Below are 12,727 nucleotides of genomic sequence, written 5' to 3'. Positions count from 1 at the left end.
AGCAGTTCTTAATAGTATGTGACCTTGCTTAAATTCTGTTGTAAATGAGTGTTTCCAGACGGATCCCTGTACTGCCAACCGCTGCCTCCCCTCTTCACAATAGCTCCCTGGTGTCTTTCATGCTCAGAATGGACAAATAGGGCTGTGCCTCATTAGCTCGTTTATAGATAGTTTGCAGTGTTACAATTAACTGGAAGATGGAGTGAAGTACAGAGTTTAGGGGTAAGATCAGCATACCTATAGAGAAATTAGAGCAACTGATACAAGATCATAGAATCATAGAATATCAGGGTTGGAAGGGACCTCAGGAGGTCATCTAGTCCAACCCCCTGCTCAAAGCAGGGCCACTCCCCAATTTTTGCCCCAGATCCCTAAATGGCCCCCTCAAGGATTGAACTCACAACCCTGGGCTTAGCAGGCCAATGCTCAAACCACTGAGCTATCCCTCCCCCCTATGATGGGTTGTGTTAACTCGGACAGTTAAAGGAAATGCTGCAGAATTTTGGCACTTGCTGACATGATCGCTTTAGCTGCCTCTTGCATTTCTTTAGCTTGTGCTTTCTTTCATTACAGGTACATGAAGGGATGTTCAGCTTAAATCTGGATGTGGATGAAGTCTACACGTTAACTACCCTCATGACAGGCTGGAAAGGCACTTACCCAGATCCTCCCCAGTCCAAGCCTTTTCCTTCAAATTACAAGGATGATTTCAACATTCGTAAGTCAACTCTTAATTTCTTAAGGTCTGTGCTGCCTGTGAAAGCAGAAGGGCTATGGTGCTTAGAGGAATAATCTGCATTAATACAGCCTAGTCTACACTAAAATGTTAGGTCGACCCAGTTACATTGCTCAGGGGTGTGAAAAATCCACACTGCTGAGTGACGTAGTTAAGCTGACCTAACTTCTGGTGTAGACAGCATTCTTCCTCCGACCTAGCTACTGCCTCTTGGGGGAGGTGGATTACCTATGCCGATGGGAGAACCCCTCCGATCAGTGTAGGTAGTGTCTACACTGAAGGGCTACAGCAGTTGTGCTGCTGTAGCATTTCAAGTGTGGACAAGCCCTACAGCTGGTCTGCGAGAGAGTGAAATACATCACACATAGTATAGCCTTCTGGCTGCTACTGACTGCCTTGGAGTATAAATACTGAATACTTCAAGTGCTGGTTCCTGTGTGTATTCCACTGTGGGTGTGCATGCGCCTGAGACTAGGTTTCTAGCAAGTGGTGTCTGCTGGTCTGCATCTGCGTAGTTGTTCCCCTTGTGCTCCATACCAAAGAGTTATCAGTCCCGCCCGATGCCTCTCCACTTCCTTCTTACAACCACATGGCCTGAGTCAGAATCCTGCAGCATCTGGAACTGAACCTCTGACATTCTTTCCTGTAAATATTTCTTTTTTATATTTTGTTATTGTTAATAGTTTTCATAGTTTGATAAGTAGTTAATTAATTAGAATCCCTATTCTGGGAAATCCTCTGATTCCTTGGCATGGGACTTGGATTATGTCCAGGCTCTCAGGCTTTAAGAATTGTATCTCTTGCTCCCCCCTCCGCCCCCCGCTCTTTTTTGGTCAGCAATGACCACCAGAGTTGCCTCTGCTGCCTTAGAGAAGCTCCTGTCTCCACTAAGTGTGGTATAAGCCACTCCTTTCCTGGCAGAACAGGAGAACTTTGGCTTGGGAAGCACCTGCCTGAACATGTTATGAGGCTTCAGTTGGATCCAGGCCAGTGAGATCCCTCCTCCTGTACATGTACCGGAGACCTTGAGAAGTGTGTTTTCTAGCTCAATGTCCGATTCAGGAGCAGTAACAGCTTGAGTGAAGGACCCTTGATAAGAAACACTTTCATAAACATCAGAGTGGATTCCTTCCTAGATCTAAGAGAAGGGATTCCTCCCTGATTGTGTCCAGGTTGGATGAGTTTTTTTTTCACCCAGGACACAAGGACTTTAGATCCTCTTAAGCCTCATGACCATGATCAAAAGGCGCTTGAGAGCAAGTAGTCTTCAGCACTGCTCCCCCATCATCTATATTGACCTCTGTACCACTAACACAAAGCCCCAAGAGCCAAAATATTGTGAACCTTTGGTACTGGCGATAACCATACTGTCAGAAGTTCCAACACCAGCGGTACTGTCACAGCCTTGGAAGGAACCAAGGATTATGAAGATCTCTATTATGCAGACTCCAGTGGTGCGGGGTGACAAGACTTGGCCATCTAAGGCTCCAGCATCTAACCCCACATCATATTGTATCTTTGTCCTCCTGGACTCGCAGTCCCCTCTGTTGTTGGGACTGACGCTCTCCAGCAAGATTCTAATGCGGGGAGAATCTCCTCTCCCATTCCATTCACTAGCCCCGGTTTCCTGACACTGGTACCACCAATGGAACCAGACCCAACCTTATCTTCCAGAGAGTCTAACGTTCCAGTGGAACCATCTTCCTCTCCAATGAGGGAATTCAGTCTGGACAGAGGATTGAGAGCTTCCTACTTCCAGTCTCATCTGGCTAAGTGGGGACACCCCCTTGGACCAATGGTACTCAGTGTCTTGGTAAACATCACAACCTACTTTCAATCCCTCATATTGACCTTATTGGGGGACCATGGGACCCATATACACAAGACTGAGTCTGTGTGAGCCAGTAGGGAAATCATACCACCCCTTCCCTCAGGGGATCAGTCGGAGCCTTCTGAACCTATGGAAGAGGAGGAAGATGAACCAGATCCACTGTTACCACCAGTGCCAACACATTTCTTCCTTGCTCGATGAGGCGATTGCTTCAGCCTTGCCTTATCCTCCAGATGACCATAAATACTTCTAAAAGCTACTTCAGAGAGTAGCAGAATAGCTTCAGATCCCATTAGAGGAGGTCCAGGACTCGCAATACAAGCTCTTGGACGTTCTACGGCCAATGGGGCCTAGCCTAATAGCACTCCCAGTCAATGAGGCCATATTGGAACTAGCAAGAACTGTATGGTACATGTTAGCCATGCCCCTACCTCTAAGAAGGCAGAAAAGTGGTGCTTTGTCCCAGGTAAGGAAGCAGATTTCTTTCTCCCACCTTGCCCTATACAATAGATGCTGAACAAACTGGATTGTCTAAACGGAAGGCATGGTATGATGATCATACTCGGAAGCACCTCCCTGTCATGAATTTGCTGGTAATTTTGTCTCTTACTACACAATTTGTGGGTCAAGACAAAAAATTTGGTACTTGTGGTAAATACTGTAAAAATATGTTACATGCATGATTTTTGGGAGAAACTTTGGTACAGGCTAGGAGTGGTAACAAGGAAGTCCCATAAGAATACTACTTCTCAACTAGTACCTGTAAACAAGCTTAGAGCTTTGCACAGCAGAGAAAGCATAACCAATCTAGACTACAGTGTGGAAGGGAAAACTGAGGCACACTGCCTCATGGCATTGGTGGCTAAATGTCCAGACACCTACACTCTAGAAGATATTAATATCTACATTGTGTTAACAATGCTGTACTTTAAAAGGCTTTCAGGCAACTTGAAAAAAGGAACCCAGAACTTTGTGAAAACATCTGTGGGTGACACTACAATTTTTGGTAACACTTAAAAAATTAGATAACCAAGAACTAAAAAGAATCTTAAGCACACTTCCTTTGCATTGGTCAGTGACCGACCCTTTGGCAGTAATCTAAGGGGAGAGGTGTGATGTTACACTCCATATTCTTTATAGAAATATTGTTATGATATGAATATGGCATAACTAAGGTATGTTTTATGCAAGATGGGTCATGTGAGGTCATTGGAAAGGTTATGATTTACTGAATGTGATTTATCCAATTTGTATGCATGTATCATTTCTGTATCTAAAGTTAGGAATATTGACTATGTAACAATTACAACTGTGTGTGTACTTGGGAAACCATCAGCCTTGATGGGCCATTAGGAAGAAACAATAAAACTTTGAAGATATTAATCTCTCTCCTTCCTAAGAAGCCTCCTGCAAAATTGCTTTGAGACTACAAGGTCATGTGGTCATGTCACCTGGTACTAAACACCATCTTGGACTTTTAGTGATTTTCCACTAAAAGGAGGGGGGGAGGTCAAGACTGGGAAATGAAGGGTTCCTGCCTCCTGTAAATTCTGTTTAAGGCTGGGGAGTAAGTTGACTTTGGTTCTCTCTTCACTGAATCTTCACTTAAACTTGTGACATCCATTTCTTTGGGCATAGTTTGGCTCTGAGTTTGTGCCCACTTTTGCACCCACAATTTATTCATGCTTTTCCCTGATCATTCGTTGGGGGGCACAAAACAATATTTACAAAAAGAGGTCTGGCTTGAAAATCCGACCCTAAGTTTGCACTGCTGTTGATTCTCAAGCACAGATGTGCTGATGGAAGAAATTATAAATACGGAGAATGTTTCTGACGAGAACTTTCTGAAAACCTTCAGCGTGTGTGGGAGTAAAAGAAATAAACCTAACCCTCATTGTTGGATTTGTTTTTTCTTTGAATAGGTAATCCGCCCTTTAGTGAAGCTCCAAATTTTGCTGATCAGACTGGGGTATTCGAGTACTTCGTCAACACTTCTGATCCAGGGGACCACATTTTCACACTCCGTCAGGTGGTGGTTCAGCGACCCATCACTTGGGCTTCTGATGCAGACCAGGCCATCAGCATTATAGGAGACTTTAAATGGTACGTCGAATCCACTTTAACTAGGCTTTGCAGAATTCAGTTTAGGGTTTTTTTGTAGTTTTGATGGATAATATCAATGTTTATGTTTAAGAACTTTTTTATCTATTTAAATTTTCAAGCTGCAGGAAATTATTGGGAGGGTGTCAGACAATTTATTGATCGACAGTGAGATTGAAAAAGGTAAAGCTTTATAACTGTTAAAAAGACAAATTGTCAACATCACGTGTCAAAATATACAAAGTAAATATCCTTAAACTGTAAAAAAAAAAAAAAAAAAAAAAAAAAAAAAAAATTCAAGCAGCATTTTTTTCTTTGCCTAGCTGTTAATTTCCATTATTAATGGAAATATTTTTCGCTGCCCTGTGTGTGCATGGTGAAATCAATGTTTACTGACCTTTACTTAAAAAAAATTTCATCCTTCCAAGACTAATTTTAACCTGGGTATTCCCATGCATGTGGCATCCTATTCCCTCTCACTCGGCAGTTTGTGTCTTAAATTTTCATTCCAAAGCTAATTTGTATCTAGACTAATCCACACCTGGGATAGATTGAGTGTACACATTTGTCTTTTTGAATGTCAAGTATTGAGTGATTTTGATTTGGAATAGTGAAAAAATTCTAGGCCACATTAGTGGCAGCTTGTAAACACAAGTCTAATTTTAAGGTAGAGGTCAGATTTTTGTTAATCCAGTGCAAATATCTGTCCACGTGTTTGTAACCATGCTGAATGATTCCACTTAAGATCTGTTGTACAAATGGGGAAGAGTGTAAGATGACTTTAAGATGCAAAAGCTTTGGTCAAGCTTGACTGTGATCTGTAATGTCAATGCAAATGTTTCATGTTACAGAAATTTGAAAGAGTTCATTTGGTTTCACTGGTCTTGTGGTGCCATCTTCTGGCCAGTCCCAAAAATTGCACTGACTTGATCTACACAGCACTGCATTCTAGGTAAAGATGGCTGTGGATGCGTCAGTGAGATTAGTCAAAGCGCATTAGTAACCTGATAAACTGGGAAACATCTGTGAGACTCTACACTTGTATTAGAAGTCTGTTGGCTTACATACGATGACTAATTGGAGAAAAGAGGAGGGATGCAAAATTAAAGTTGTGCAAAGGTTGGGTGGTGTGGAAAATAATAGCGGGAATTTTGAGTTCTCTGAGTTTGTCAGTATCTCTTTATCCCATGGTATTGTCAAAAATGTTCCTACTCCATGTTACTGTTCTGACCTCTCAGATTAGTAGGACCCTTCGTTTTCATTTTTTATTTTATTTAATTTTTCCCAGGAATTTATTGGTGTTTGTTACTACAAGAACAAAAGCAGCTGAAAATTGGGTGCAAAAAACTATTATTTATTTTTCTGGGTAAATATCAGGGTTCATTTTGGTGGACAGAAGGATGGGGGTGGGGAAGTATTCAGTAGATAATGCTTTGAGTGGAATGCAATGTAGTTTGGTGCTGAACTAAAACAGAACTCAAAGCACAATGCCACCTCTGAGTTTAAGAAAATAATAGATCTCTAGTCCCCAAATAAAACTTTTCGTTTCCAGCCTATAAATATTTACATTTAATAATTGGGCCCAATATTTTAAAATATTTATAAATACCCGCTGTCTTATGTGAAAAACAACGAGTCCAGCAGCACCTTAAAGACTAACAGATTTATTTGGGCATAAGCTTTTGTGGGTAAAAAACCACTTCTTCAGATGCATGGAGTGAAAATTACAGATGCAGGCATTATGTAATGACACATGAAGAAAAGGGAGTTACCTCACAAGTGGAGAACCAGTGTTGACAGGGCCAATTTGATCAGGGTGGATGTAGTCAACTCCCAATAATAGATGAGGAGATGTCAATTCCAGGAGAGGCAAAGCTGCTTTTGTAATGAGCCAGCCACTCCCAGTCCCTATTCAAGCCCAAATTAATGGTGTTAAATTTGCAAATGAATTTTAGTTCTGCTGTTTCTCTTTGAGGTCTGTTTCTGAAGTTTTTTTGTTCAAGTATAGCTACTTTTAAATCTGTTATAGAATGTCCAGGAAAATTGTTTTTGGGGATACAGACTAACACGGCTACCCCCTGATACTTGTCTTTTGTGAAGTCCTTCAGTGTACTTCCTAGTGTACTGAAACATATTCTGTTAGATTTTCATTGTCTTCCCATTTTAGTGAGTCAAATCTTTACACCGTTATCTGCTAACAGCTTGAAATGTGTACATGGTGGGCATGAGACTCGTCAGTATGTTCAGATGTGCACGCACTTCAGAGCTTGCATGTGTGCCTGTTTGTTTATTGTGTGTATCTTCTAGACTAATACATAACCTTACTTCTACAGGCAGCTTTGCATATACACACATGTATTACAATAATACATTAGTCTGTATCTCATGCTCATTTCTTTATTCTTTATTAAGTGTTAACTTTCTCTTGCAGGGTAAATGTGACAATAACTTGTGATGTGTACATAGAACGCCCGGTCAATGGTGGTGTGTTCATTGCAGGAAGAGTAAACAATGGTGGGATATATGTTCGACGTAGCAAAGGACTCTTCTTCTGGGTGTTTGCAGATGGCACCTACCGCGTCACTGGTGATCTCTGTAAGTAACTTATTATTAACACACACACCCTTTTTTAAAGAGCTGACACTTGGTTATATCTAAGCCTGAAATAAAGCCAACTGGAGGTTTGACGAAAAAGCTAGAGAAAATGCAGGATGCTTAATTTCATAGGTGACACTTGCATTATAAACCCAGACAGACTTCAGCGAGAAACTGCTGAGCTTGAATTAATATGCAAACTAGATACCATTAACTTGGGTTTGAACAGAGACTGGGAGTGGCTGGGTCATTACACATATTGAATCTATTTCCTTAAGCTTCAGAGTAGCAGCCGTGTTAGTCTGTATCCGCAAAAAGAAAAGGAGTACAAATAAATTTGTTAGTCTCTAAGGTGCCACAAGTACTCCTTTCCTTAAGTTAAGTATCCTCACACCTTCTTGTCAACTGTCTAAATGGGCCATCTTGATTATCACTACAAAAGTTTTTTTTCTCCTGCTGATAATAGCTCATCTTAACTAATTAGCCTCTCACAGTTTGTATGGTAACTTCCAACTTATCTGTATGTGTATCTCTCTCTCTCTCTCTCTATATGTTCCATTCTATGCATCCGATGAAGTGAGCTGTAGCCCACGAAAGCTTATGCTCTAATAAATTTGTTGGTCTCTAAGGTGCCACAAGTACTATTGTCCTGTAATGAGTTGTATCCTCCTTGCAGATAATGCCTGCAGGCTCCTGGACAAGTGTATGGCTTCTTTTACTGATTACTATAATCAGCCTGTGCTGTATGCTTAGAATAATTGAAATTAATTGATGTAGGATGCCTTAGTCAAGATGACATCCATGCAGATGCTTAGATACCAGGGTGGTGGATGTGGTATGAGAATGTAAGTAGATTGGGCAGTGTTGCTGTACACTATCAGTTTGATAGGATGTTGAGAAGAGTTTATCCAGCTGAAACAAGGAGAATTTTGGTAGACAAAATGTGGTTCAAACTGGAACTTAGCAAGGTCATTAGGTTTAACATTCCTACTCTGGGGGAAATTAATCACTACTTTAATGAATCACAAGTAGACAGGCCATCAGTTTTATTTCTCACCTAGAAGATACTTCCAGCAAGAGAGTATTTTATCACTTAGCCGCCTTTCCTGTGAGTCAGAACTGAACGGAAGTGCTATCTATGGAATCACTAACACTGTTTTCTGTAGCACTTGACTGTCTGGTCTCCTATCAAAGTTCTGATCATACCTTTCCTGCTCATCTGGTCAAATCAAAAGCTTAAACCCATACTGGTATGACTGTTTTTGTTTAAGAATGTATTCAACCTGATTTTGGCATATACTTAGTACATAAACAAAGAACTGCACTGAGATAGCTCTTTTACTTCAATGGAATGACCATATTGCTGACAGAACTTTTTGTTGTTGTTTTTTTAACTTTACTGTTAACCTGGGTCAAAATCGTACCAATGAAAGGGTCCATATCCTGGGTTAACTCAGCTGACTTAAAGTCAACAGAGACAACTGCTCTGTCCAACACTTGCTATTGTTGTTTTGGATGAAACAATGGAAGGACAAATGGTCTGGCTAACCTAATAGGATGGCTTGGTTTGTTCTGTTAAGGGCCTGACTTTTTTTCCCCCAAGGATTTGGAGTCTCTCCTTCCCCCACACTTGAGTAGAAGTTGCAGGTTCTCAACACCTCTGAAAATCAGGTGTTAATTATCAAGCCAAGAAAAGGAAGGTCTCTATTACAATATACCTGTGGAATATGGAATTGTTTGTTCTCCACTAATATCGTGTATGTGTTTCAGCTGGAGAGGAAGTCCTGATGAAAGGAATGTCTGGTGTACGAGCCAGAGCATGGCACACGCTCACTCTGAACCTCAGGGTAAGGATGCAAATTGAAAGCCACAAGAATTAACCAAAATATTCTTTACATAGATCACCTTAAAATACAGTACACAGGCACACTGGGATATTGACTTTCCAGTAGCAATTGGTGATTGCATCAGTTAGCAATAGTTAAAGTAATGATAATACTTCATGTGTTACATCTTCAAAGAGCTTTACAAACATGAATCCTCACAACACCCTAGTGAAGTGTTAATCCTGTTTTGTAGAAGGTTGAGGCACAAATGGGTGAAATGATCAGTGCAATACCACAGAGGGAGATGTTGGAACACTGGGATTAAACTCTGCAGTTTTTAGTTCCCAGGAATGAGCTGTAACACCCCTTAGACCGTGCTTTGCATAAAGTCCTAGTGGAGTTAAAGTAACTTTGTTTTGCTTTTTGGCAATTCCGTATTCCACTAGGTGATCTAGTCTGCCCTGCTGTATACCACAGGCCTTTATATTTCACCCAGTACCCCTGTATCGTACCCAATAACTTGTGTTTGACTAAAGCATATTTTACAGAGAGGCATCTAGGCTTGACTTGAAGACATCAACAGATGCAGAGTCCACCACTTCCCTTGGTAGTTTGTTCCAATGACTAATCACTCTGTTTTTTGTTGCTTTTAAAAATTCTGCCTAGTGTGAATTTGTCTGGCTTCAGCTTTCTGCCAGTGGTTCTTATATGCCTTTCTCCACTCAATTGATGAGCCCTTTAGTAGTTAGTATATTCTTCCAGTGAAGATACTTATCCACTGCAATCAAGTTACCTCGCAGAGCATTCAATATGGTAAATTAGTGTGCGGCAAACTGGGGTGCAAATCTACAGTGCTTCAGTGTGCTGCACACTACCTGTTATGGTGGGCCCTGCTCCTTTTATCCTTGAGGGAATTGTGCATCAAAAAATTCAGTGCAATTATTTTGGTAATTTATTTCAAATTACCTGTCAGCAAGTATGTTGAACAATAAAGACAACAAAAGAGAGTCAGGAAATGTTTTTTGACAAATAGATGCCTTACTAGGCAAGTTAATACAGAACTTTTGAGTAGTAATTCATTTAAACTACAATACAGAGATGTATGTCCTGCACCCCTGGAAGCAGTTTGCATGAGTCAGGAGTAACGGAGGAGCGGAGAGGGAAGTAATTGCTGGGAAGGAGCCTGGGAGTGAACCTGGAGAGTTAAGTGGGTATGAGAAGAATGGAACAGGTTTGGGGGCAAGAGGAGGGATGTTAGGGAGTTGGGAAGCCTCCCCCATGCAGACCCTTGCTGACCCATAGTCTCTCCCATTCAGTCAAACATATCTGCTCCTGTTCTGCTGTGTTCCTGTCTGCCCTCTCCTCCCTTTTCTCATGCGTCCCTTCACCCCTGCTCAGACACTCCCCCTCCCCCTGTATCCCTGCACCCCCACTCAGCCCCAGCTCAATGCTGTCACCCCACTAGCGCCTGTGACGCCTCCAGCAGCCCTGTATGCCCCTCTCTGTCCACCCCAATGTCCCATGTCTCTTTACCTGGCTCTGTGGGCAGGGTGCTGTGAGGAACGCAGCCACTTCCCCCTCCCTCTTTGCAGCTGGCTGCTCTGGCTCGGAGCCGGCTGCCCTCTCTTCTGGCGCCACAGCAGCCCTTCATGGGAAAAATGTATAATTGCAGTTCCTCCCCAGCAGAATCTATTTTCTGGGAGTGGGGGAAAGCGGAATCTGTGGGAGACTTGAATTCTGTGCATGTGCAGTGGCGCAGAATTCCCCCAGGAATATCCTATGCACTAAAAGTTACACTGACTGAAAGTTCACTAGGTATGGCAGCAGGTTTCACACAGACTGGTAGTGCGCGGTGAGCTGTAGATTTACACCCCAGCTTACTGAACACTAGCTGACCATATAGACAAGTCCTCAGTCTTCTTGATAAGTTAAACAAACGGAGCTCTTTCAGTCTCTCATTCTAACACATTTTTCTCCAGCCTTCAAATAACTTTTGTGGCTCTTTTCTGTACCCTCTCCAATTTTTCGGCATCCTTTTTAAAACATGGACAGCTAAACTGGATGCAATATTCTAGTGTCTGTCTCACCAATGCCATATGCAGAGCTAAAATTGCCTCCCTACGCCGGTTTGCTACTCCCCCGTTTATACATCCAAGGATCACCTTAGCTCTTTTAGCCACAGCATCGCATTGGGAGCTCATGTTGAATTGTTTGTCCACTATGACCCCTAGACTCTTTTTAGAGTCATGGCTTTCCAGGATACAGTTCCCAATTCTGTAGGTATGACCTACATTCCTAGTTCCCAGATACATTTTAATACAATCACATGCAAAATTATATATTTTGTTTCTATGGGCTCAGCTTACCAAGTGATGACCAAGGTTTGCTGGCTTATAGTTACCCAGGTCATCTCACTCTCACTTCTTGAATATTGGTACAAGATTAGCACTTTCACAGTTTTGTGGAATTTCCCTGCTTTGCCATGACTTATTAAACAAATTTAACATCAGTGGGTCAGAGATCTCTCTTAGGACTTTTGGGCTAATTATGCAGTCCGGCTGATTTTAAAAATGTTTATCTTTGGTGGATATTGTCCAACATCCTCCTTGGTTACAAATAGCCTGGAAAGTACTACATCCTCCTCCTCCTCCTCCTCATATAATAAGAATACATCGTCATTTTTTGGGGGGTACGGAGCAGAAATATTTATTAAATATGTTGTCTTTTTCTGCCTCGCTATTAAGAATGTTACCATTTTACATAGCATACCATCTCTAGCCACAACTTGGCAGCACTTCTTCATCAGGACCGCTGTCAGCAGCTCCTTAAATATTCATATCTAGCCAGCTTTGTGTGGTGGTGACTCATGTAACTAAAAAAGCAGATGTCACATGCTTTTCTGTGGAACTTCTAAAACCAGATTCCGTGCCCTTGTGTAAACTTTGCCATCGCACCTGGTCTGAGACCAGTTAAACAGAGGCTTGAATTGAGATAAACCTTTTTTAAAATTGCACACTAAGTCTATGCCCCTAGTTGCTCACATGCCAGCATGTTTGCTGTAAGACTGGCACATTGCTTTGTGGGTGTTCTTGGTTCATCTTAATCTTTTTAGAGTTGGAGAAGAAGGGATTATCTTGGGGTTAAGGCACTGAACTGGAACTGGAGTGATTTGGGTTCAGTTTCCATTCATCCACAGACTGTGTGACCTCAAACAAGATTCTTAATCTTCATGCTCCAGTCCACCTCTGTAAAATGGGGATAATGAAACCTACCTCACAGGAATGTTGAGGCTAAAAAATATGCTATTTGTGAGGTACGCAGATACGGGGGTGGTAGAGAGAAGGTTGCCAGTATGATTTGGAAACTACTTCTAGGACATGTTACTGTAATTGATAAATATTCCCAGGCAACCCCCTATTTGATGTGATGGTAGAAAAAATGGAGCTCCCTCTAAAGAGTTCTAATAGTGGCCAAAGAGGATAATCCCTGCTGGACCACTCTTTCCTTCTGTTAAATGTTCCCTAGGGAGCTCTTGCCTTCGGTTATAGCAGCCCTTAGAAAGTGTAAACTCTGATAGTTAGTGTGTATTTTTATTTGTTACTGCCATCTAGTGGAAAATAGTGGCTGATAATATTGCTA

General features: G+C 41.8%; 1 protein-coding gene across 1 annotated transcript in view; it reads left to right on the top strand.

Annotated features, from left to right (window-relative positions):
* Positions 1 to 12,727, top strand: part of GALC (galactosylceramidase) — a 60,541-nt gene that overhangs the window by 44,702 nt on the left and 3,112 nt on the right. Inside the window, exons 13-16 of the mRNA XM_074956076.1 lie at positions 574 to 718; positions 4,490 to 4,670; positions 7,099 to 7,262; positions 9,033 to 9,109. Coding sequence (XP_074812177.1) covers positions 574 to 718; positions 4,490 to 4,670; positions 7,099 to 7,262; positions 9,033 to 9,109 — 567 coding nt within the window. The remainder of the gene's footprint in view (positions 1 to 573; positions 719 to 4,489; positions 4,671 to 7,098; positions 7,263 to 9,032; positions 9,110 to 12,727) is intronic.

The sequence above is a fragment of the Natator depressus genome, chromosome 6 (assembly GCF_965152275.1).
Source record: "Natator depressus isolate rNatDep1 chromosome 6, rNatDep2.hap1, whole genome shotgun sequence".
Taxonomy (NCBI): Eukaryota; Metazoa; Chordata; order Testudines; family Cheloniidae; genus Natator; species Natator depressus.
The sequence above is the reverse complement of the archived record's forward strand: the minus strand, read 5'-3'. Positions and strand labels throughout refer to the sequence as shown.